This window comes from Rhinopithecus roxellana, chromosome 1, assembly GCF_007565055.1.
Source record: "Rhinopithecus roxellana isolate Shanxi Qingling chromosome 1, ASM756505v1, whole genome shotgun sequence".
Classification (NCBI taxonomy): Eukaryota; Metazoa; Chordata; class Mammalia; order Primates; family Cercopithecidae; genus Rhinopithecus; species Rhinopithecus roxellana.
Genome location: NC_044549.1, coordinates 52057692 through 52083735, shown reverse-complemented (window position 1 = coordinate 52083735; position 26044 = coordinate 52057692). Strand labels below are relative to the sequence as shown.

The 26044-nt window shown below is 52.4% G+C and overlaps 1 protein-coding gene across 1 annotated transcript in view; it reads right to left on the bottom strand.

Annotated features, from left to right (window-relative positions):
- WNT7A (Wnt family member 7A) overlaps window positions 1-25720 on the bottom strand; it is a 55959-nt gene extending 30239 nt beyond the window's left edge. Inside the window, exons 1-3 of the mRNA XM_010384474.1 lie at window positions 25650-25720; window positions 20851-21077; window positions 3718-3989 (exon numbers count right to left, since the gene is read on the bottom strand). Of these exons, the coding sequence (XP_010382776.1) occupies window positions 3718-3989; window positions 20851-21077; window positions 25650-25720 (570 nt within the window). The remainder of the gene's footprint in view (window positions 1-3717; window positions 3990-20850; window positions 21078-25649) is intronic.
- Between the last annotated feature and the right edge of the window lie 324 nt (window positions 25721-26044).

Genomic DNA, 26044 nt, shown 5'->3' with positions numbered 1-26044 from the left:
CCCTTGGCTGGGTTTCGCAGCTGCCCAGGCTTCTCTGCACTCCTGCAGGGGGATGTCTACACGCACTCACAAATGCACCCAGAAGGCCCAGGTTCTCCTGGTTCTCCTCCAACCTCCCTGACTGTCCTTCCCTTCCCATAGCCCTCCTGTCCCAGTACCCATTTGCCCAGGCTGTGGCCCAGGCTCTCTCCTCCTTTTCCCCTTTAACCCTCCCACCGGGCAATCTTACAAAGACCAGGGCTTCCATCACCACCCTGCTCCTCCACCCCAAACACACCTGACGCAGCTCCTACCTATTAAGCTTCCTAAACAGCCTCCCCAGCCATGCCCCCCAAGGCCCCTGCTGGGTTTAGGCACCAACCATGGCCACAGCCCCTTCACTCTGTTCTCCACTCTATCCCAGATAGGGCCAGAAACCTGCCCAAGCGCTGCCCCACCAAAGCCTCTTCTGGGCACCTCTGGCCTAAGACAAAGTCCCACTCCTTGTTCTGGCATTCAAGGCTGTGTGTTAGGATCTAGTCCCCTCTGCAGCCTCATCACTTGTCCTCCCCACCCTCGGCCACATGGAGCCCCCACAGCATGCTTTGTTAGGACTTCATGCTTTTAAATATGCCTGTGCTGCCTGAACTGCCCTCTTCCTTCCTGATGCCTTGTCAACTTGGAGGACCCCTTAGCCTTCAAAGCCCTGCTAAGAGTTCTCTTCTTCTGCCTAGCACTCTTCAGACTTCAAGAGGAAACAAACCACTCTTCCTCTGACCTCTTTTCTTCACTTTCTACATCACGTTTCTCCTAAGTGTGTAGCGCTGAATCACAATTTTTGCTTCTTGGACCTGATTCTCTCACTAGACTGAGCATCTAGTCTTGAGGGCAAAAACTGGGTAATTTCCTTGCTGCCCAAAAGGCTGGAAAGAAATTATTCAAAGCCACAAAGATTCCACCATCCAAAGATTTCAACACAATGCTTCTGACTCTTCCCTTCCTCCCAGTTGGGGAGCCTATGATTCCACACATTACACGCTAGGATGTGAACTTCGTATTCTAGGACCCCAACCTGAGTGACCACTGATTTCAATCCAAAGTACAAAGACCCCGAACTGCCAATAGGGGAAGCTATAATTCTAAAATCACCTCGCCAAAAGATATTGGCACCTAACCATTCTGATTCGGCCTGCAGACCACACAACTGACGAGACAATGAGGGAAAGGGGGGATGCCCCGCAGCCTCCTTGCGGTGCTGCCCCTGCCCCATGGCCCCCACCCTGCTGGGCTCAGACTCAAACTGGAGACCTGCGAGGGCAGGACGCCCCTGCGGCATTTATTCTTCCTCATCTGCCAGGGGAGTCGGGGGCTCCCCTGCAGCTCTGGGGCAGCCCCTCATCAGGTCTGCAGAAGCCACCCCCACCCTGGCCTCCCTGCTTCCCCTTCTCTCACACCAGCTGCCAACAAGCCCCAGAGCCTGTGGTCAGGTTGAGTCTTGTTTCCTCACGGCAGGAGTGAGGGAGCGGGTGATAAACACATCTGCGAGCCTTTCCGAGGCGCTCAGCCAGGAGCAGCGGCAGGCTGGCCCCTTTGCTCCCGTCGGTTCCCAAGCCCTGCCATGCGTGGGGCCCATGGCAGCCTGTTGGGAGGGGGCTTCTGGGTGGGGTCCCATGCCTTCGAGTAAATGGCATGTTGCAAAATCCTGGGGAACCAACTGGCACCGGTCAGAACAAGGAGAGGGTCATAGTTCCAATAGACAGATGTGGAAACTGAGGTCACAAGAGGGGCTGGAACCCACAGCAGCTGGTGGCTGTCTTTGTTTGTGCCTTCGTCAGGGGCCCTTGGGGTGTCCCAAGGCAGCAAGTGAGTGTCTGGCCATTTGGGGCTAGGCCAGAAGACCACCTTGCTGTGCTCTGGCTGAGTGGTGTGTGTGGTCACTGACCTAAGTCCCATGGGTCAGCTGGCACCCTCTCTGAGCCTCCATTTCCACCCCTATATAGCAAAAAGGGGCGGGATGGGTGGTGACTCAGGCCTTTCTCTGCACACACCGGGGAGTCCGCAGTCCCACCTCTTGGCTCAGGAAATACATAGTGTCTGTAGAAGTGCTTTTCTAGAAAGCCATCCCCAGGGGTCCTCCCTAACCAGAGAGCACTGGGCAGGCAGGGGGATGTATGGCCCTCCACTGGGCTTTCCTGAGCTGGGAGGGCTGTTCTTGCTCAGAAACATCAGGTCAGGCCTGGCCTGCACTCCACCTAGACCCAGCTCCTGACCCCACTCAAGGTAGCCCTGTGCCTCCCAAGGGTCTATGACTTCTGCCCCTCTCCTGCCCCAGAACCATGAGTGGCTCACCAGCAACCACAAGGCACTTATCCGTTCACTCCATACATATTTGTAGAGTGCGTACTGTGTGCCACGCTCTGGAGTGTTGCTGTGTCTGAGACACCCCAGGCCTTTGTCCTCAGTGTGCTTACAGTCTAGGGAGGGGAGAAAGCCGCAGAACAAGGCAACCTTGGAGAAAAGGCTAAGAAGGAATGGGAAGGGAAGCCTCTCTGGAGGGAGGACATCATGGCTGAAAGCTGAAGGACAAGGACATGGCAGCCATAAGCAGATCTGGGTGCAGAACACAAGGCTGCTTCGGCCCCATCCTGCAGGGGTTCCCTTGTCAGGGGCTCACAGACTGGTCAGTGTGGTTCCTAACTGGCCCCCTGCCCCTACCTCAGGGCCTGCGTCCATTCCTCCCCAACTCACCAGATCTTGGCTGCTTCCACCTCCTTTCCCTGCCTAGCCAAACCTCACTCATTTCTTGGGGCCTGTCTCCTCCAGGAAGCCCACTGAGATTGGTCTTACAGCCTCTGACAGTTCCCAGTGTCTGTGTCGCCCATGGGCTCATGGCAGCATGACAGAGCAACAGCCACAAGCCTCACACCCAATGGACCTGTGTGGCTCACAGAACACACTCCCACGGGATCCACCCTGACCCTGACTTGCTGCAGGTCACGTGCTATTCTCTCCTTTAATTCTCACCATGGCCCAGTCAGGGAGCTGTGGGTGAGGAAACCGAGGCTGGGAGAGGGAAGCCATGTGTCCTCTTCCTGTCTGCTTTGAGGAAGTGAGGGCTTCAAGGCAGGAGGGAGCCTGGGACCTGGGACCTGCAGGGTGATCTGACCACAAAATCAGGGAGGAGGGAGCAGATGGGACCCCTGCAGGGATGTGCCACCCTGGGTAGGAGCTCCCAGCCATGGGACTAGACAGGCAGGGCCTGGTAATTTCCCCCAGGACGTTGTCACTAGGTGAGCAATTCCCCTGTGTGACTCACCAAGGCCACCTGGGAGGCTCTGACACACAGGATGTGGCCAGAAGCCTGAGAAGAGGGAGGAAGGGAAGGAGGGAGAGAAAAAAAGAGGGAGGTAGGCAGGAAGAGAGCAAGGGAGCAAGGGAGAAAGGCTAATTTGGCTCCTCCCGAGGATAAGAGTCCACATCTGTCCCTCTTTCCATCTTGCTGAGTAACATCCAATTCGTCTTAAGGGAGACTCAGTTATCCAACCTCTCTAATAGCTGACAAGCTTTGTGCCATACACAAATCCTGACCAGCCACAAGCTGATGCCAACGCCAAGCAGAATGAGGCTGAGGGCAGAGCCCTGTGGCTCCTCACCAGACACCCAGTACCAGATGTTACGAACAAGTCATTTCGCAGCATCTCCGCGAGCGCCGCCCAGCTGCCCTCCCTGGCTGCCTACCTTTCGGCCTGCCTCGTTATTGTGCAAGTTCATGAGAGTCCGGGCATTCTGCTTGATCTCCCGGGCATCCACAAAGACCTTGGCGAAGCCGATGCCGTAGCGGATGTCGGCAGAGCAGCCACCCCACTTCCAGCCCTCGTCCCGGTGGTACTGGCCTTGCTTCTCTTTGTCGCAGCCACAGTCGCTTAGGTTGCCCTGGGTACAGGCAGCTGTGATGGCATGGGCCACGCCGGCAGCAATGATGGCGTAGGTGAACGCAGCCTCCCGGCTCCCTGCGAGGAGGAGAGGAGACAAGTTGGGGTCAGGTCCCAGGCACTTGAAAGGAGGCTGGGCCTGACTAAGGAGTGAGGCTGAGCTCAATGCAATGGCTCTCCAAAGCTCAACTGCGTACCCGTTCCTAACTTGCAACAAAGCTCCCTCTTAGGGTGATGAGCTGAGCAACTGCCGTTACACACACATCCATTCAACCCCAGAACCTGGGGAGTCAACTGGGCAATAAAGGAGGAATGTATGTGGGCTGGTTGCCCGGGTTCTGGAAAGCCAGATGGGGGGGACCCCTCTAGCCCATCAGTCCCCACTCCCCACTCCCAAGCACCCTTGACCTAACCATGTAACCTGCACACGTGCATAAAGCTCACAGCATCGTAAAGCAGCGTTTCCCCAACACCCACGGAGGGCACTGGTTCTGGGGCCAGAAGGCCTGAGTTTAAATCCCAGGAACATCAATCCCTGGCTCTGTGACTATTGGTCAAGGACTACCCCTCCCTGCGCCTCAGTCTCTCTGGCTGTAAAATGGAGACATATCATTGGTAACTTTCTCATGGCAATGAGGGAGAACAAGAGTGTGTCCATGGAAAGCTCTTGGCCCCATGTTTCGTTTAGGGAACCTGCCTGCACCCTACCTCTTGTTTTCGTGGCCACTATTACTCCTTCCGTGTGTCACCTGCTATTTCAGATGTCCATCCCCTCCCTTCTTCTGTGTCCCCCTCACTGGACTGTGAGTATCTCCAGTGGAGGGGCAGGGTCCTGAGCAGCTGGGGTGCAGGAGACAGCGCGGGACGGGCAGTCACTCAGAGCTGGTGTGAATATGGTGCTGCCACCTAGCCTCTTAGCCTCTCTGGACCTCAGTCTCCTCACCTGCAAAATGGGTTCAAGGGCTATGTCTGCTTTACAGGGTGAAGACTGACCAAAGCAACCTACGGGAAGCCCTGTGTGTGGGATAAGCCCTGAGGAGCACTGGGCAAGTTCGCTCTCATGTAGCCTGGGTGGGTTTCAGGAAAGGCACCTGGAAGAAGAGGCCCTGGAGCCTGGAGCAGGCAAAGGGGGGCCAGAGAAGGTGTTTCAGAATGCCAGGATGGAGATGGCTTCAGCAGTGAGTGAGGAGGTGGATGACTTGCTCCAAGTTGCTTCCAGCCTCAGGTCACTCTGTCCCATGCTCAGGGAGGTCCTTTCCCCACCCACCTTCTCATTCACCTTGGAACCTCCCTCCCCAGGAGGGAGACAGACACAAACAACTTGTCCGCTGCCCCATCGCTGCCCTCCCACCCTGCAGAAAGTAGGCCTGTCCACCTGCTGAACTGGACAGCTTCCCCATGCCAGGGCTGGCTTTGCCGTGGCGCGCCATGCCAGCCCACCCATGGCGTCCCTGCTAACCGAGTCCTATTTCACAATGTCCTGAAGGTCACAACAGAGAGGCAAAAAACAATGTCCTGAAGGTCACAACGGAGAGGCAAAAAAAACACAGAGGCTCATCCAGTGTCTGTCTGCCCAGCCAAATTTCAGGTTTACAAGATGACAGGGACCATGTCTGTCACTCCCACTATCTCCAACACCCTCCAAAATGTGCGAGGGATGAGACAGACCTGAGTCCCAATTTCAACCCCGCCAAAAGCTGTGTGACCTTGGGCAAGTCACTTAACCTCTCTGAGCCTCCATTTCCTCATCTGTTATTAGTAACTACCCTGTAGAAAGAGGTAGACATCACCTGGCACCTAGCAGGTACTTAAACAAACAGTAGTGAGCATTATAATTATAATAATTGATGAAATTATAGGTGCCACTGGGTGGTACAGAGAAGAACTTGTCCTGCCTCTGTTTTATCCATGGCCTTTATTGCTCCTTGCCATTTTAGACTTAGCTGCTGATTATCTGTTCCCCGTACCAGTTCTACCACCATGACCCCTGCCCCTCTAGGATATAATTGCTCTGAAGATAAGCACTTTGTCATGGCCCTTGCTGTGTCCTCAGGGCCTGGCACACAGTAGGTACCCAGTAAATAGCAGTGGAATGAATAAATGAATGAAAGAAAGCTCTGACTTGGTCACCACTGACTGTGTGCCTTCAACCACATGGTCTTTCTTGGGTGCTTGTGGTTCGCCAGACTCCACGCTCAGCACGTTAGAAGAGGATGCCCATCTATTCTCTAGGAAAACAATCCTCAAGGCAGGTAATAACAGCCTCTCTGTTTTGCAGATGGGGGAACTGAGGCTCCAAGAGGATCTAACCCGCAGGTGTGGAGCCTGTGATAAACTCCAGGCCCTTATAGCCCATCTCCTAGCCCATTCATCAAAACAAGACTGTCCCCAGGGCATCAGCACATTAGCCAGACACTTGGGTTTTTTGTTTTTGTTTTTTTTTAAGGAAGATGGGAAAGAGTGGAGAGAAGGTAAGATTTGTTGGGCACCTACTAGGTTCCAGACCCATACTTGGCCCTCTGTGAAATGTTTCGCAACATTCCCCAGTGTAGACGTCATTCCCCACGGTTTTACAGTTGAGGAAATGGAGGCTCTGAGTTAGAGTGATTTGCTGAGGTCACCCAGCTAGAAACCAGCCAGAACTGGGATTCAGGGTCCAAGTTAGGCGGTGTCCTCTCTCAGCCCCACCCCATTAGGCAGTGTCCCCTCTCAGCCCAACCCCAGCTCCCTTCCTGGCCCATCAGTGCATGGAAACCCCATGGTTAGAGATTCTTTTGGCTTAAGACATCAACTCTTGTCAAAATGCACTTCTAAAACGAGATGGCATTCAGTTGTTATCAATTAAAACTTATCAATAAATAATTTATCAAAACCATTCAAATTGGATGGCTTGCTGAGCTGAGAACAGGGTTTGATGGTAGAAAGAAAGCAGAAAAAGCTTCTGAAATCTTAAAATAAATCTCAGATTCCATCCATGTCTGCCTCCTTTACTCATCCCAGGTAAGGTGGGGAAACTGAGGCTTGGGGAGATGAGGTGACTTGCCCAGGAAGAGTTAGGATGCAAACCTGGAGGTCACCTGCTGTGCCTAACCACTCCAGAGAACTCCCTTGGACCCTGGTCACCCTCACTGCTCCGAGAACCGCCCTTTTCTCATCTGTCTGGGGAAGCCCCTTCATTCAGGTGGGTAATTTCCCGAATGCCATCTCATTTCTCTTAGGAGATACCTGCAAGGGTGGTCTGTTCTATTGCTGTGGAAATGGGATGAGATCATATGCCCAATGGCATATAGTTCATAAAAAGCTGAGCAAAGACATACAAAATGTTTCTTATTCACCAGGCTCTGTTCTAAGCACTGAATATAGATCCACGTGAGGTGGGGGCTGCTATTATCTGCTATTATCTGCATTTTACAGATGCAGAAACTGAGGCCCATGTGATACAACCTGTAAGGATTCAAACTTGGACAGCTGGCCCCAGAGTTTGACCCATTCCCTTGCCTCAAGGTCTTGAGAACCATTCCAGTCCTACTGACTCCAGGCCTACATTCTTGCCCAGATCATCCATGTGGAGCCTGTGAGTGAACCCTGGGCTTGGCCACCATGGCCTGTGTGCCCTCCAGGATCAGATCCTCCATCCCAGCAGTGGGGACAGCCTGCTGTGAAGGACGTGCCTCTCCATCCTGCCCAGGAGCAGAGGAAGAACCTCCCTCAAATCCTGCCCTCCCCTCCACCTCCTTGACCAAGCCATCTATTCCTTCATTCATCAGATATTTCTTGAGCATCTACTATGTGCCAGGCACTGTTTTATGGCATGAGGAAACTCAGATGAGGAGTTTAGACATGGCTTTGTCTTCATAGAAGGACAGGCAGCAGGATAATGCCACTCCGTGGTAGTTGAGGACTTTGAAGAAGGTGACACAGGGCAGTGATGGGAGTGGGGGACATCTGGAGTGGTGACTTGAGCGGGGAGGTCAGGAGGCTCTCTAGGGGCAGAGAAGGCATCAGGCCAAGTGGTAGCCTGAGTGATGGCTCTGACGTGGTGTGGTCAGCTAGTGGCAGGAGCCGGTGAGCCAGGGCGGCACCAGAGGAGGTGAGGCTGAGGGCATGTATGGATTCTGCCAGCCCTTCCTCTCCCCAGAATCAGAGAAAAGATTTCTCGAGCCACAGAAACAAAGCCAGAGGGCTCCTACTGGAATGATAGCTTCAAGGAGGATGGGAGACTTGCTCAATGTCACCAGTGACTCAGCAAGACCAGAAGATCCCCTGGGCTCCCTCACCTCCCCCATGCCCTCCTTACCTTTCAATCCACCCACATCTCCCAGGTCAAGTTTTCATCCAGAAGCCCAGAGACCTTCCCTCCTGGGATATCCCAGGTGACTTCAGCTCAGAACTCAGGTAAGATGGAACCCGTCAGTCCCTCCTGTGTACTTCTCATTCACTGGGGGAGCCCCAAGCAAGGCCTCTCTGCCTCTCAGTCTCAGCTTCCCCATCTGTGAAGTGGGAACCCTTAGGAGGACATTGCCAAGTCGTGAAAATTAAATGAGACCTCTGTGGAATGAAGCCTCTGTGGAGCTCCCAGAAGGTGGGTGATAAAGAACGATACGTATTATCACTGAGATGAAAATGGGGAGCCAGCTGACGCCCTCTGTGGTTCCAGCTCCATAACGATCCCAGCGGGTACAGAGGAAATAAACTGATGTCCAAGCCTGCCCAAAAGATTCCATTCCACCGCCCTGTGCAGCCACTGTAAATGGTTTGCACCGGAATATTATCTGGGTGTATTTACGGTATCTTACTGGAAACCACAAAGTGCATTGTATTTTTTTTTCTTTTGCTATTTAAAGCCAATGGGTCAGAGAGCAAGCAATCTGCAGTGACACAAGCTGAAATATATGATTTGGAAAATATACAGATGGAAAAAGGTTGCACTTGCCAGCCCCATGGCATGGCAGTTCATAGCCCCTCTGGGCTCAGAATGCCGCGTGGGGCTGTCTCATCAAGAGGAACCAGGGAGCCTCTCAATGAATAACTGGAAGATTTGGGGGTGCAGGGAGCTGTGTCTGGACTGAGCTTGGTAAGGTAACAGGCCCACAGCTAGGGAAACTGGGGAGGGGTGTGTGCAAGCCCCAGCCTCTGTCTTTCTCCATCCAAGGGTCTCTCTCCCTACTGAGCAAGGCCAGAGCACACTGCTGACCACTTGCCAACGGTCAGCATCTGCTCCTTCCTGGCTTCACAGCTTTGCACATGCTGTTCCCTCAGCCTGCAATTGTCTTCCTTGTTCCATCTGCCTGCTAAGGGGCAGGGAATGTAGCACAGGAGGTTTTAAAGCAGAGCCCTGGAGGTGGATAAATCTGGGTTTACGTCCTGGCTCCCTTTTCCTGGCAGTGGGACCTTGAGTGAGTTAACTCACCTCTCAAGGCCTCAGTTTCCTCATTTGTAAAGTGGGAATAACAAAATATCTACCTCCCAGGGTTGTTGGGAGGATTAAATAACCAAACGCACATGACAAGCTTAGCCTGCACTTGGTAAGGGATCAATAAACAATAGCTCTTACCAGATGCATTATTGGTTAGCACCATATCCATCAAGCCACGGCTCCAAAGTTCCCTACTCTGAGGGGCCTCCCAAATGTCCCTTCCTTCCACTTGTGGCCCAGCACCCTGTCCATCCTTATTTTGTATTGAATTGAATGATCAGTCTTTCGCCGCTAGGCTGTGGGGGCCTGGATTATTTATCTGTGAAGCCTCAACAGTTGAATGAATGAATGTGCGTGTGAAAGCCAGTGTGTGTGTGTGTGTATGTGTGTGTGTGTGTGTCTGCATGTTGCATGCGCACGCACGCCTGCTTGCCTGCCTGTCTACCATATGAAAGCTGGGAAGAGAACATTATAACAAAAGACTCATCTCAGAGAATAGTGTCAGGAGAGCTAAAACCCAGGATGAACTGAGGCTTGCAAAAAAAAAATGCAAACGAGACAAAAAGTCCTTTGTTAGCTGCATTCTAAGCAAGAATAAGGAAAGAATAGGCCTTTTGCTTGGGCAAGATGGCGCATTGTTAAGAAATGGCAGAGAGAAAATGGAGCTGGCCCGCCCCCTGCTTCTGTCTCTCTCACTGGAAAGGTCTTCAGATCCATCCTTCTAAGCAATCACCAGCTCACCAGACATGTGTTGCACTCTCACAGCCCTAGATGAGTAAAATGATGGAGTCCTTTTTGCAAGATGTGGGGACTCCCAGACGCAGGGATCCCCAGACATGGGACCCTCAGCCCACGTCACCTTGGGGAGAGGAGAGAGCTGCTCAAGTGACTGCCCAAGAGAAGTGGTGACACATTCTACAGAGGCAGAAGCCCAGAAATGCATCAGAGTTTCCCAGATTGTAGACAGAGAAGGGTGGACTCCAGGGGTTGACTCCTAGGTCATTTGTGCCCATCCCTGGAAAAATTCCGGCAGGGGGGTACCAAACAGGAGGTCGTGAGCATGTGGAAAAGAATGCACCCATCCCCAGGAGCACACGGCGGGAAATCACCATTTCTTTGCCGATGATAATGCCGGAGACATAGCAACTTTCTGTATGTGCAAGGAATTTGATTATCTTCCTACATCCTGTCTCTCCTCTGATTAAATACCTCTGACAACTTCCCTCCCAAGCAAACCCCCTGAAGCTGGTCCCAAAACCCTGCAGGATGCCTGGTCCCACCTCTTCCCCCAGCCTCTTCTACCCTCCCTACCCTGCAGTCCCTCGTGCCAAGCCACTCTGGATCCCAGGGCTCCTGTTTGGGTCACCCAGCCAAGCCCTTCCTGCTGCCACTGCCCTTCCCCTCCTGGGTTGTGGACGGCCCCTACTTCAGGTGACCCGTACAGGCAGCTTCTGTGCTCATCTCCCAGTGCCTATTTCTCTTCCACTAGATCCTCAGAGCACTTTTCAGCCTTGTCTTCCTAGTGTGTCCCCACCGGACAGCAAGTGCCCTGGACAGAGCCTGCACCCCAGCATTTACTGCAGAGATTCTAGTAAATATCTGTAGGATGAAGACGTGAATAAATGAGTGGACATACAAGTGGAGGAGTCTTATCCCATGAACATTTAACTTGCATAAATTGAACGAAATATACCAGAAAAAAATAAAATATTATATACTTATATTGTGGATATATACACTTCATTCTATACACTGCATATATACACACACACACACACATATATACACACACATATGTATACTTATATATACTTTTTACATGTATGTGCGTACTTTCCTGTACTTGTATGGAAACTCAGGTATTCTGAATTTTATGCATGATTGAAGGGACTTTCAATGGTAATGTGGATTAGAATGGATTTCACTGCCCATGGCAATGTCAGAAGTGAGGATGTGCCTCTTCTGTACCCTTGGGGAAAGATATGGAAATTGGTGATAGGTGGATATACTTTTTGGTAGATTCCAAGTTGATGTATAAACCACATTCTCAGTATGGTCAATCTGTGAGGGTCTCCAGGGTGATATTCCCCAGTGTGTGTGCCCCTGAAGAGCAGCTCCACTAGACAGTCAGTGAGTCCAAGGATGGAAATGAGTGGACCCTCCAGATTGAGTCAGCTCAAGCTGCTGTCTTGTCCGCAGGATGTTTCAGCACCTTTAATATGCTGGCAGGCATCCTGACTCTCCAGGAGCAGGCAGTATAACATGCTGAGTTCCCCCATTTTAAAAGGACACCCATGGGAATGTCCTTTTCTCCCCAGGGCAGCTGGCAGTAGGCAGTGGGTGGAGCCTGGGAACTGGTGATTTGCTGAGCAGACCCTGGGCACAGCTCCTCTTGAATCATGCCATAGCGGTCTTTCCTAGGCATTAGACCTAGTCAACATTTTTATCCCATTTTAAGCCAATGCAGAGATGGGCAGGAGAGCTAACAGAATGGTTGATCAAATTGACATTAAAAAGATCTTGATGAGTGAGACTGCCCAGCTAGGATGGATCTCAAAGAAAATGTGCAGAAATGAACATGCAGTTTTGTATTTGGGGTGAGAAATGAACAGCAGTCACTCACACGACAGAGAAAATGGAGCACCTACTGTGCATGAGGTGCTCCCAGACCCGGCAATCAGAAGATAAACAAAGCAAAGCCTATCTTCAAGGGCTCAGAGCAATTGGGGCCACACAAGGTAGAAAGGAGCTGGCCTGCCTGGGGACTATGCACTTCTTCACGTGTTCCATGAGGACCTACTGTGTGCCAGGCCCCAGGACAGATGCTGGAGGTATGGGGAGAAGAGGATCAGCAGATCTGGGCCCATGGAGCCTCATAATGGCAGAGAAGACTAATGTCCGATGGGTTCTTGCAAAAGTAAACAAAGTCGCTTCCAAAAGTGGTAAGTGCTTTAAAGACAACCGTGCAGGGTGCCCTGTCAGGGAAGGGTGGAGGATGCTGTCTTGGGCAGGATGGTCCAGGAAGACCTCCTGGAGGAGGTGGCCTTTGAGTGGAGACCTGCATATGCAGGAGAGGACAGGTTGCCCACCATCACTCAGCTGCTTCTCCCAAGTACCCTCTGTGCCATCTCCTGCTGCAGAGAAGAGTTGGGGCAGGGGGCTACTCTGGTACTTGTGGTGTCCCTAGATCCACTGAGCATCTCCACGGGGACTGTATCTTCCATGTCCCAGGCACTGGATCAGAGGCTCCTGATCCCTCACAGAGCTGCCTTCTGGCCAGAGAGGCAGACAATAATAACAACACAGCTACGATGTATGGGCACTTCCTGTGTGCCAGGCACTGTTCTGAGTGCAGTAAGTAACCTCATCCTCCCACCACCTGTGAGAATGGTGCCATTATCACTCCCGTTTGGTCAAGGCCCACTGTTGGTAAATGACCAAGCAGGAAGCGTCAGGGCTGAACCACTACACATCGCTGCACAGATGAGCAAGTTAGAGAATACATCCTGGAGTAACAAAGTGACATAAAGAAAAATGCTACACAGTGAGAGTGGACAAGGACAGGCGGTGTACACTAGAGAGGGGGTAATGAAGGCTTCTCCGAGGCCTGACAGGTGAGCAGAGGATAGAAAGACAGAGGGAGCGAGCCAAGCTGGCAAAGAGCATCCAAGCAGAGGGAACAGGGAGGGAAAGGCCCTGAGGTGGGAGGGACTTTGGCATAGGTCCATAAAGGAGCAGGGAATGGGTGTGCATTTTATTCTCAGAACAACAGGAAACCGCGGGAGGGTTTTACACAGCAGGATGCCACACTCAGAGCAACATGGAGAAGATGTCATGCTGGATGGCTGCATATGGGTTGCAGGATGAAAGGGAGGAGGTGGGGTGCATTTGGAGGTTGATGTCATTATCCAGGCAACAAGTACCTGAAGATGGCAGTTTGAATGGGGAGGTGGTGGTGAAGGTGGTGAAAACTGGACAGATTGGGGGATATAGTTTGGAGGTAGAGTCAAACGGTCAGCTTACACTGGTAATCACCAAGAAAATGGAGAGCGTGGGTCCCGGGTTCCTCAAGCTTGTGTGCATATGACACGTCACACAGGCCTCCTGGAAGTGGGGAGGGGATGTCACCAATGGACAACAATGTGCCAGGCTCTTACACCTCGTATCATGTAACGCCGCTACCACCCAGCAAGGTGGGTGCTTGGCTCGCCCACTCTGCAGACTGTCAGAAAGGTGAAGTACTCATTTAAAGTCATGTGCAAGGTAAGGGTGGGGCTGGGATGCAAACCCGGCCATGTGACTCCGATTTCAGTACTCACTTGGCAGCCCCACACCTGCAACAAGACAAGGGGTTCTCAAATACATGGCAGACTTGAGAATCTCACCTGTGGCAGGATTGCACAAACAGAAGAATCCCTCCAGCGAGGGGGGACTCACGACCGATTTCAGCTCTGCCACGAAACAGCCACATGATCGTGGACACCCTCTGCCTGACTCATAGCCTGTCTCCCAGGAACAAGATGGAGGTGGACACACTTTCTTTCAGGGGTGCCAAGGACCCAGTGAAGTGACGGATGAGAAAGGGCTGTCTTGGCTCCTGGTCCACACTGATCCTCAGTGAAAAGATACAAGATAGAGTGAAGCTCCCCACAGCCCACTCATCCCGAGGAACCCACTCACCCCGAGGAACCCACTCACCCCGAGGCATTGCCTGGTCTAACCCTGGTTTCCCTGCACTGTGACTACAAACACACTGGCCAAATCCAATGGGAGAACCCACAACCCAACAGAAAAATGGGAACAAAGCATGAAGAGGTAACTCATGGGAGAGCGAACATGCACAGCCAGTACATACAGGAAGAGATTTCAACCTCATCACTTCTCAGGGAAGTGCAGATCAGGATGCTGTTGAGATTGTCTTTCTCACCCACTCACTGGGCAGACATGCAGCTGGCCAGTCCCAGCGTTGGAGCTGTGCCGCCAGCGGGGGAGGAGCTTGGCACAATAGCAATTCAATCCAACCAAAATGAAGTCATTTACTTTGGGGGAAGATCTCCATATGATACATTAAACATAAATAAGCAAGGGAATGGGATACTCAAGATTCAAGATAGGGAAAGTGTAGCCAGGGAGGGAGAGGCAGGGGAGACACGAGGGAGGCTCACAGAGGTGGATGACAAGTTGTGTTGGGGGTGAATTTGAGGGAGGTCACAGTATTATTTAAGAAAAGCAAATGGCTGGGTGCAGTGGCTCACACCTGTAATCCTATTGCTTTGGGAGGCCAAGACAGGATTGCTTGAAGCTGGGAATTTGAGACCAACCTGGGCAACACAGTGAGACCCCTGTCTCTACAAAACAACAGAAAAGAATTAGCCAGGTGAGGTGGCGTGTGCCTGTAATTCCAGTGGAAGGATTGCTTGAGCCCAGGAGGTGGAGGCTGCAGTGAGCTATATTTGCACAACTGCACTACAGCCTGGGTGACAGAGTGAGACCCTGACAGAAAAGGAAAGGAAGGAAGGAAGGAAGGAAGGAAGGAAGGAAGGAAGGAAGGAAGGAAGGCAGGCAGGCAGGCAGGAAGAAAGAAGGAGACAAAGGGGGAGAGAGAAAGTGAGAGAGAGAACGTGAGAGAGAGAGAAAGGGAGAGAGAGAGAAAGTGAGAGAGAAAGAAAGAGAAAGAGGGAAAGAGAGAGAGGGGAGGAAGGAAGGAAGGAAGGAAGGAAGGAAGGAAGGCAGGCAGGCAGGCAGAGAGAGAATGGAAGGAATAAAGCAAGGAAGGAAGGGAGAAAGAAGAGAGAAGAAAGAGGAAGAAAAGAAAGAGGAAGAAAGAAAAGAAAGAGAGAGAGGAAGAGGGAAACAGAGAGAGGGAGGGAGGGAGAGAGGAAGGAAGGAAGGAAGAAGGAAAAGAGGGAGAGAAAGGAAGGAAGGAAGGGAGAAAGAGAGAGAAAGAAAGAGAAAGAAAGGAAAGAAAGAAACAAAGAAAGGAAGAAAGAAAAGAAAGAAAGAAAGGAGAGAGGGGGGAAAAAGGAGGGAGGAGAGAGGAGGAAGGAGAGAGAGAAGGAGAGAATATAAAAGAAAGAAAGATAGAAGAGACGAGAGAAAGAAAGGAAGGAGAGGGAGAAAGAGAGACAGAAAGAAGAGAGAAAGAAAGGAAAGAAAGAGACAGAAAGAAAAAAAGAAAGAAGAAAGAAAGAAAGAAAGAAAGAAAGAGAAAAAGAAAGAAAGAAAGAAAAAAGAAGAAAGAAAAAGAAAGAAGAAAGAAAGAAAACGCGAAGATTTATTCTTCCTTGCTTCCCTCCCTCGCTCCCTCTCAAGCTCTCGCCCTCCCTCCCCCGCCACCTTCCGTCTCCCTCCCAGATGCCTCCCGCCCTAAAGAGAAAGAAATAAGAAAGAGAAAAGAGAGAGAGAGAAAGAAAAGTCTAGAGGGAAGTGAAGGCCTTCTTATACCCCCCGACAAGGGTCACACTGTGCCTTGGTAGCAGTTGGTCAAACTGATGTGGGGCCACACACCCCACTCAAATAATCCCTGGCATTCAAGGGTCTTGACAGCTAGCCTGCCATCTCACAGGCGACTCCCTGAGCCACCGTCTCCTGAGGCTGCAGGCCCCTGGTCACTCCCTCCACAGCTCTCACATGACCATGTCTTTGCTCTGTTGTTTCCTCTGTCTAGGATCCCACTCACTGGTAAATTTCTCCCCACCCTCCAAGTCCCAGATGAAGGACCATCTCCACTGTCCAGACCCCTCCCTCCATCCCGAGGTCTCACTTCTGAGAGCCCACCACACCCCCTATGCCTCTCCCTAAAGCCTGAACCATGCTGCACTCTGGTCACTCATTGCTGTGGACTGAGTCAATACCTCAGAGTGTGACTGCATTTGGAGATAGAAAATTTAAAGAAGTATTATAATTAAGTTAAAATGAGACTGTTAGTGTGGGCCCTAGTCCTATATGACTCATGTCCTTATGAAAAAGGAGACCAGGACACAGGAGATTCCCGGGGCACATATACAAGGGGAAAGGCCATGTGAGAACCCAGGGAGAAGGTGACAAGCCCAATAGAGAGGCCTCTGAGAAAGCAGCCCTGCTGACACCTGGATGACGGATGTCCAGCTTCTGAAACTGGACAGTACATTTCTGCTGTTTAAGCTACCGGGTCTGCGGAGATTTGTTCTGGCAGCCCTAGCAGACTAGTACACTCGTGAGCAGTTCCTCTCCCGTGAGAGATGGTCTGGGTGGGGCTACCTGGCTGGGCCAGAAAAAGCACTGTTGCCCTTGGCCACTGTGATTAGTTTGGGATGGGCACACAACCAAAAGTAAAGCCCCATTAGCTGGTCCAATCTGAGTGAATCTTAGAACTTCTGCAAGTGCTGCTAGAGAAAGGCCAAGGCTCTTTCTGGGGGGACTTGAACCTGGAAGTTGTGGCACTGCAGGTGCAAAGGCCATCCTGCTGGTGCTGGGGTTGATGGATGCCAATGCTACCTCTGCTCCTGTCCATTTCAAAAGTCAGCACTATGCTCTGGCTCTCCAGTTCCTTAAGCATACATAGGTCCCCCTTTTACCAGAGGTGGCTTGAATTGGGGTTCAATTTCTAACATGCAACGGGACTTTACCTGGTACATCCCCATTGCTGCCCCTCAGCTCTATGCAGGAAACCTGAACACTCAGAAGGGAGCCAAGCATGGGATAAAGAACTCTTCCTCTTCAATCACAGAGCTCCAGCTGGTCTCATGTCCGCTCTGAATACAAGATTACACTTCCCAGCTTCTCTTGCAGCTAGATGTGGCCATGTGACTAAGTTCTGGCCAATGATATGTAAGCAGAAGTATGGGGTGGAGCTTTGGGAAGTTTCTCTTTAAAGGCAGACAGTGGGTCCTGGTGTTCAAAGTCAGGACTTGATGGCCACAGCTCCAAAGGCCAGATCCTCACCCCTGCAAGACAGCCCTTGTTAGCTGGTCATTCCCAGAAAGTGGCAATACCATGGGGGTGAGAGCACTGAGGAGGAGCCCAGTGACCCTAAATGTGATGCTTGCTTCCTGATGTCCTGGAGCAGGACACCTTTCTATATATGAGGAAACCTAAGCTCAGGGGTGTTTTAGACTGTCAGGGCTCTCATCTTGACTCATCTTCCGCTTCCCACTGCAACTACCCTAGAAGTCCAGACCAGAGTGATTCCCTCCTTCCTTAGCAGGCCTTTAGGTTGTCACCCTCCCTCCCTCCTAGCTGGCCCTTAGTTTGTCACTCTCCCTCTTTCCTGGCTGGTGGCTTTCAAAGCAGGTCTCCATGGCTATCACTGAGGCTGAGCCACCATCACCTCCTTCCTGGAAGACTCAGCCAGACTCCTGACTCCCACTGCCATCCTACCCTGCAGTTCATGCTTTTCCCAGCAGCCAGAGTGATGATGCTAAACCCGAAGTCGGATGCTGTCCCTCCCTTATTGTCTCCCTTCAGAAGGTCTCCATTCCCATGAAGGGAAATCCAGATCCCCTGCCCTGGCCTGAGGGATGCTGCACCATCCAGCTCCTGGCTCCCTGAGCCTTCCCCTTCAGCCTTTGTCACTCTACTCCAGCCACCCCAGGCCCCTCGCTATTCCTCAAGCCACCCCCAAGCATGTTCCACCTCAGGGCCTTTGCACCTACTGTTCCCTTTGCCTGACATGCTCTTCCCCCAGACATGCCCATAGCTTACCTCCCTCACAAATCCAGAGCCCTTCCCTGGCCACACACACTGGAACAGGAGCCTCCAGCCACAGTGGACACCTAATAACTTGGTGAATGCATGAATAAATCAACAAGTATTAAAATGAATGAATGACCTTATACCCACTCTTTCATGAATCTTCTAAAATTCCTATAAGGTTGAATGGATTCCTATTCCTATTAGGGGGTATGGATTCAACCAGAGACATGACCCTCATTGGGAGTCCTGAATGCAAGTCAATGCATAATATATGCATATCAACATCTATTATGTTGCTACTTTTGTGGGCCAAAAATCATTTCATAGTGGCAATTTCATAAGCTTAACCTATCCTCTGGCAGTCACTCCCACACTCAAAATCCTCCAATGGCTCCCACTCAGAAATTCAAACTTGTTAAATTGACCCTACATACCTCCTGGCTCCAGCTCCTGCTTCCTTCCAGGCTCACCAGACCAACTGCCCTGCATCGCTATCCCAAGGATTTTCTTGTGCACCTCTCTTTGCTGGAATTCCCCCAGCCACCTCTGCCTGCCAAGCCCACTAGAATGCCTCTTGCCAGTGGCCTCTGCTCCTCCCTGGTGTGCACTGGCAGTATTCCTCCTCAGCCTCACTTCTACAACCATGGCCAGCTGGGGGCTGCTCAACAGGAGGGGATCCTTGTCCAGGCACTGCCCTGCACTGTAGCCCTCCTGCTGCACCCCAGACCTCTGTGGGGACTATTCCAATGCCAGCCGATATACTGACTGTTCTGAGACTGAAAGTTATGCTGGAATGAACCCAGTCCTGAGAGGCCCTGCCACTCACTTTTGTTGACTTTGAGCAAGTCCCTTTTGAGCCTCAGTCTCCTCATCTATAACATCTTACATATCAGAAGTCACAAATTTAAAACAATGCTGGAGCCCATGCCTGGGTCCCAGGAATGGTGTGTGAGTGTGTGTGTGTGATATCTGAGTAGAAGAAAGCACAAAAACCACAAATGACAAGCAAGGGGAGGCTCACAAGACAGATTAGGCAACCTTAACTGGAGTCTCAGTGTTGATGCCACTCACTATGTGACCTGGGACAGTCCCATTCTCTCTCTGGGCCTCTGTTTCCACCTAAAAAGTAAGCCCTGGAATTGGGAAGAGGGAGAAGCAGGGCAGATGGTGCAAGGCAAAAGTCTACACAACAAAGATCCTGGAAAAGGCTTACCTCCGGAAAGGTCTCTGCCAACTTCACCAGTGGCCCAAAAAACTGGTTGCTGGTTTGCACCTCTGTCAATAAACTATTGGGGTGGTATGGATTCAACCAGAGACCCGGCCCTCACTGGGAGTCCTGAATGCAAGTCGATGCACCTGCAGGACCCCATACTGAGATCCTGTCTGCAGTTCTGTAAGGTGCAAATAAGAAGGCACTCACAGAATATGGTGACAAAACCAGGCCTGCTGCAGGGATGGGTAAGGCCTTCCAAAAGGCAATGGGAAGAAAGTGTTCAGTGGCAAGCATGGGAGTGAAGCCCCTGCCCTCATGAAGCTGACATTGCAAACCAGTTCAGAATGGATTCAGACAGTGTGAAGTGCTTGGCCGATGGGATGGAACTTTGAGGTGAGAGGGGACTTTCGACAAGGTTGCAAAGGTCTAGAAGACCTGGACAGGGTCAGGAGCATGGGGCTGAGGAAAGGAGCTAAGGCAGAAGAAATAGCTGGTGTCCAGCATGGTATGTTTGGGAAAAAGAACAAGGCTGGTGAGCAAGGTCAAGAGGGAAGATGGAAGCAGAGGTCAGCAGCAGCTAGATGAGCAGTGGGGATTTCATTCTGATGCAAGAAAGCCTCCAGAGGGGTTTAAGCAGCACAGTGACATGATCTGACTTCCATATAAAAGGATGATCCTGCCTGCTGGGTGCAGAAGAGACTGCAGGATGGCCAGGAGCAACAGGGAAATGAGATGGGGGAGCATGGGACAACCTGGGAACCCAGACGTGACAGCAGTGTGACCTAAGGAGGAGGTGGCAGGGATGCCCAAAGATATCCGAGGCTGACCTGGCTTTCAGGGAAGTTAACAGTGCAGAAGAAGCCAGCCTGTGGCAATTTCTGGTCCCCTAATGCACATGCACACAAGCCAGAAGACACACAGCATGGCCTCCTACCACTGACCAGGGCCTCCTGGAGACCAGCATTGCTCTCTCTGACCCGTTTCCACCAGACTTTTGTTATAATTGCTTCAGAAGTCAAATGTGTGGCTCAAAACTCTATGTGTACGTATGTGTCTGCACGCACCATTCCCATAAAACAGTTTCAAAGTCAAAAGCCCACAGGGATCAAGTGGATCATGTCACAGGATTGCACAGGCTGGGCAGCAGTGGGGAGTGGTGGGGACTGTGGCAGTGAATGGGCTGCCCATTCACTGCTACAACCAAAGGGAGTTGTGTTCTCAGTTTCAGGTCTTTGCAACCACGTGGGCACACATGTAAATTATGAGTAGATCTGCCAACTTTTCAAAAGAAACCAGAAATTCCTATATTTTAGGTGAAACAACAAGTTTTAAAATTTGGGCTTCAATTCAAAACACAGCATCAGCACTGTATCAGAGGTTAGCATTTGGGTCACTGGTTGCTGGTTTGCACCTCTGTCAATAAACGATTGAGGGGGTATGGATTCAACCAGAGACCTGACCCTCATTGGGAGTCCTGAATGCAAGTCAATGCACATGCAGGACCCCACACTGAGGGACATTCTAGCAAGGGCAGGCGACAGAGTTCCAGAGGGCACCTGAGGGTATTCTGGTGTCCCTATAGCCTGATGTCCCCATAACCTGTAAGACTCTGCTGAGGTGTTTGGGTGAGCACATACCCACTTTCAGCTCCTTCCCGAAGACAGTGCGCTCTCCCAGTGCAGAGCAGTTCCAGCGGCCATTGCGGAACTGAAACTGACACTCGTCCAGGCCCATTTGCGAGCCTTCTCCTATGACGATGATGGCGTCGGGCCGGCTCTGGCAGATCGCCCGCTGTCTAGGAGCTAGGCCTGGGATCTTGTTACAGATGATGCTTGCGCCCAGAGCTACCACTGAGGAGAAGCCACTGGAGGGAGAGACACAGAGAGATGGAGTATTAGGCCAGCAAGGGGGCATGGACTAGGAACCCTTCCTAGGTGTCCAGCACCGGCCACCCCACTGCCCCCAGCAGTGGTCTCCCAACTTTTTTGATTCTGCACCCCTAACTCATGTCCATTTGAATAGAAACCCTATAATTTCTACATAGGCTCTTGTATCAATGCGTATACTCAATATCAGTGAAACACACACACTTGATTTTTGTTTTAGAAACAAGAAAAGATGATGTATGTCACAAACATTACATTGAGTGAAAAAGGCAAATTGCCTTTGAGTTTGTGGTAGGATGCAATTGAGATGAAGTTCAAAAGCATGCAAAAGAAACCCTATATTGCTAGGGAATCATCTCTTTGGTAAAATTGTAAAGGCAAGCAAGGAAATGATGACTTCAAAGTCTCATGCAGCAGGTGCCTCTGAAGGAGTGATGGGTGTGCAGATGTTCACTTTAAAAAAAAATCTGTTTTTTAACGTATATGTAACATATACTGTCATGTATGTATATGTTTTATTATTGAAAAAAACCTTAAAAAGTAATTTTAAGTAGAAGTCCTGGCATTTTCTTCCTGCTGTCAATGGAGTACATGTATCCCACTCCAGGCATGACTGGCTTAGAGGATGTGTGTGACTATTATGAGGGCAATTCCTATCTTCTTCAACTATTCACTGATATGTATCAGATACCCATCATGTGCCAGGTACCATGCTAGGGGACAGCTGTGCACCTGACAGGCAAGGCCCTGCCCTCAAGGAACTAGGGAGGGTGACAACACAGGTGTCACAAATGAATAAAACAGGCCATCTCTGACAGTGATATGTACTATGAAGAAAGTAAAGGAAGATGCTGGGATGGCAACCAGAGTGTGCAGGTGGTGAGGAAAGTGAGGGCCACTTTAGTTGAGGTGATCAAGGAGGACTTCCTTGAGGAGGTGACATCAGAACAGAACAGAGATCTGAATTGCCAGGAGGCATCTGTGGGAAAATCTGGAGAAGGGTGTTCTATGCAGAGGGAACAGGAAATGCAAAGTTCTAGGAGACAAGCTCGAAGTCTTCAAGGAATAGAAACAACCCATGGAAACTGCTACAAAACCAGGGCTTGAGATGCAGGAAGATCCTGGTGAGAGGAGATGGCTGAGGGCTGGCATTTTCTCAGGTGCATCAGGCAGCACCAGGAAGCACTGAAGGGTGTAAGCAGGACCTTGACATGACCTGGTGGTCCCTGCTCCATGAAGGAAAGACCTGTGGGGTGCCAGAGCAGGAGCAGAGGGAACAGGCAGGTTAGGGTTGGTGGTGGCTTGGCCTGGTGGCAGTGGTAGGGCTGCAGGTAGAGCCACTGGGCAAGTGCCTCATCCTGGGGCTCAGCTGTGGGCAGTTGTTCTGGAGTTGTGATTTGTTAGAGCGAGGTTCTCCTGTACCAATAACTCGAGGAGGTGACGTGGACCCATGCCCTCCAAGAGCACAACTGATCACTCCTGCCATTTCCCTAGGCTCCTGCCATGTGCCAGCCTTCTCCCTGCAGCAGGCACTCTGTCCTTGCTGACCCCCTCCCTGGAAGTGCTCTCGCCCCTGATCTTCACAAGCTTGGCTTCTTGTCATTATTCACATGACCTCAAGGGTCACCTCCCTGATCAGCCCAGCTAAGGGAGCCTCCCTCTCCTCCCTTCCCCTAATAAATTCCTATCACAATCTCTGTTTTGTTTACTGGATATTCTTGATTACTCATGGTAATCATGTATTCATCATGTTTTCATGTATGTGTTTTTAATTTGCATGCTCACTTGATCACTTGTCTCCTTCCTGAGAGGATGAGCTCCCTGCGGGCAGGGAGGCTGTCTGCTGGTTCACTAAATGTCTACCGAATAAATGGATTGTGGCACTTCAAAGATATGGCTCCGGGTGAGTACCTATTACATGGCAGGAGCCCCCAAATATGCATCAAATGCATCAGTAAACTTGGGCAGTGTCCCTACTATGTGCCAAGGCAGTATGGTGGGTGCTGCCACAAACAGCAGCTCATGTGACCTTTCCACACAGCCCTGTGGGGCAAGAATCATCATATAAATTTCAAATATCTGAAAATTGAGGCTCACAGAGGTTGGGACCCAGAGGAAGGTTCTCAGCTAGCAGGTGTTGGAGGTGGGACAGCCTGGCTTTGCATCTGCATCTCAGCCCTAAACCAGGGTCTAACACACACTAGAATGCTGGGAATGTCTGAGGAAGAAGCAACATGAGAAGATTAAGTGGAGATGTTTTGGCATCATTTGTCAGGAGGACCCTCTGAGCACCTAGCTGGCCACCAGGAAATTTCTACACCAGCAGAGAGTGGACGGACTGGCATACCGAGGCCAAAAATTCCTAGGTACAATAGACTAGCCCCTAAGGGTCTGGCCTAGGTTTCCATCTAAGCTTCCCTCACTTATTAGTTGTCCGATCTTAGGCAAGTTTCCTTCCTTCTGCACTTCAGTTTCTCCATGGCTAAATTAGGGTATTGATAACTAGTCCCCACCTAATTGGCTGCTGTGAAAACCACATTTGCTAGAACATGGAAAGTGCTTAGAAGGTGTCAGGCACATAGTGAGCGCCCATAAATGTGGTGGTGGTGTTGTAATTATCACTATTCTTATTGGATCTGATTGTGGCAATAGGCTAGTGCAAGTAACAGAACTATCCGAGTAAAACAAGAATACCACATATGCCCCACCATCAACCAGAAGCGGGTAGAGCCCAGTCATACGTGGGGAAATGGAAAAACCTTTTAGGGATGTTGAGACTTCACCCCTCATGCCCACTATACAGATGAGTAGCCCGAGGCACAGGGAGCAGCAGGGCCTGGCCCGAAGTCACCTGCAACTCCCACCTCCCCGACCTGGACCTCTCCCCACCCCAGAGGGCAGCTTGGGGCGGAAGGCCAGCGCCCTGCAGGACTCCCTCCCTCCCTCCCTCCCTCCCTCCCTCCCGCGCAGCTGGGCCCCCGCAGGGCCAATCCGGGGAGGCCGCGGCGCTGGCGGGAGGGCGGCCCGCGGGCGGGCGGGGCGGCCAGGGGAGGTTATTTTCTGCTGTTTTCCCTTTTTCTCTCCCCCGCCACCCGGGTCCCTCCTCCCCGTTTCTAATTAAAAAGGAGATAAAGCCGCACGCGGCCCGAGCCAATCGGCCCGACCGGCTTCCTGGATGCTGGATGTGCGCGGGGCGGCGGGGCGCGGGCCAAGATGAAGATTAAAGCAGGGGAAAAAAGAAAAGCCACCCAGACGCGGGCGAATCAATAACACTTAAAACACACCGGCAGGCTGGCGGTACTGGCGCGAGCCCCGTAGCCGCCTCTCCGCCGCTGGTCCGGCTGGCGGCCCCTAGTCTGCTCTGCACGCACCTGCTCGCGGCAGCGGCCCGACAACTTGTGAAATCCCCGCTCCAGAGACGTGGACTGGGGAAGTGACGGGGTAGGGGGGTAGTAGTGACAAAACACAAAGGATCCTCACACACACCCCCTCGCCGCAGCCCCTGCGGTCCACCCCTCCTCAAAAGGGGCAGTAGGGGGTTCACTGATGGGGGGTGGAGGGGCAGGGTGTGCGAGACCTACCAAGCGGGCCCTTCAGCGCCAGAACCTCTTTCCATGCCTAGACCCCCACCGCCGGCCCACTGCTCCGAGCTTCACACGGGTTATGTCTTAACTACAAAGGGTGACCGGCTTTGCACAAGCAGCTCCAGGACGCGTCCCAAGCTGCCCCCTCCCACCTTCCAGCCAGAGCGCCCCTGAGCCCCACCTCCACAGAAACGTTGGGTGAAGCCAGAGGGCTGCTCGGGCGCCCGGCAGCCTCTGCTGCCCAGTTCCAGGGGGCGTGGTGTCCCGCCTCTCTCTAGCGCTTGTCTCCCTCGGTGTCTCGGGCCGCCTCTTGTCCCACCTTTGTGTGTGTTTGTTGGGGGCGGGACGTGCTGTCCCCTTGGCCCGGGAAGGGGCTCTGGGAGTCTAAGGGTCCCTGGAAATCGGGTGGTGCCAAGGTTCCGAGCGGCGGTTTATGTTTTTGCCAGGGAAAGTCCTTCCCCCTGGGTACCTGTTCCCTGTTTGCACGGACCGGCCCCGCCAGCCACCTGGGAACTGCCCAGTCTCTAGGAGCGGCTGTGCCGCGCCTCCTGAGAGAGTTCCTCTCGGGCTCCCCGAGAGCGGCTGTGGTCCTGGCTTGATGTTCCTGCTAGACCTGCTGTCCCTATGCCCGGGTTCGAAGAGTCCCCGGGATGGGCTGAACCTTTGCAGCAGCTAGCCCTCCCGCAGAGTCCCTCAGGCTGGAGCGTCCCTACCGGCTGTCTCTGGTCCTGGGGGATTCCAGACTCAGACGTCCTCAGGATGGCCAGTCCCCCTCCCTATATCTCCTGGGGCGTCCGCCTGCGGGGGGCCTTTGTGCGTCCACCGCTCCCACACCGCACCCACCCGGCCTCTCAGAGAAGCTGTGGAAGTTGGTGGCCGGCAGAGGCTCGCAGGCGGCACACCTCCCTCCCCGGGCCGTGCCAACTTTGCCAAGACACGCGCGGAAAGGGCGCAGGCAGCCCTTACCCGATCCGGAGGTAGACCATGCCCAGGCTGAGAAAGAGGTGGCCCAGGCAGCGCCGCGCTTTCCGGTTCATAGTCCCGGTTGGCCTCCGGGGCCGCGGGCCGGGCTGTGCTGATCCCGCGGGCCGGCCCCGGCGGGGCAATCAACATAGCCCGCCCGGGAGGCGCGGGCCGAGGCGTCCCCGGGGCCGTCTGTCCGTGCGCCCGTCCGCGCGCTCGGCGCCTGAGCCTCGCCAGGAGCGCGGGAGCCACGGAGCGGGAGGAGGGAGGGAGGAGCGAGCGCGGCGTGGGGCGACGCCGGGCTGCGCGCGAGCGACCGGTGCAAGTGTGCGAGACGCGGGGAGTGCGGGGGCGCTGCTGCCTCCCGCCCCCGCCCCTCCCTCCTTTCCCCCGTCCCT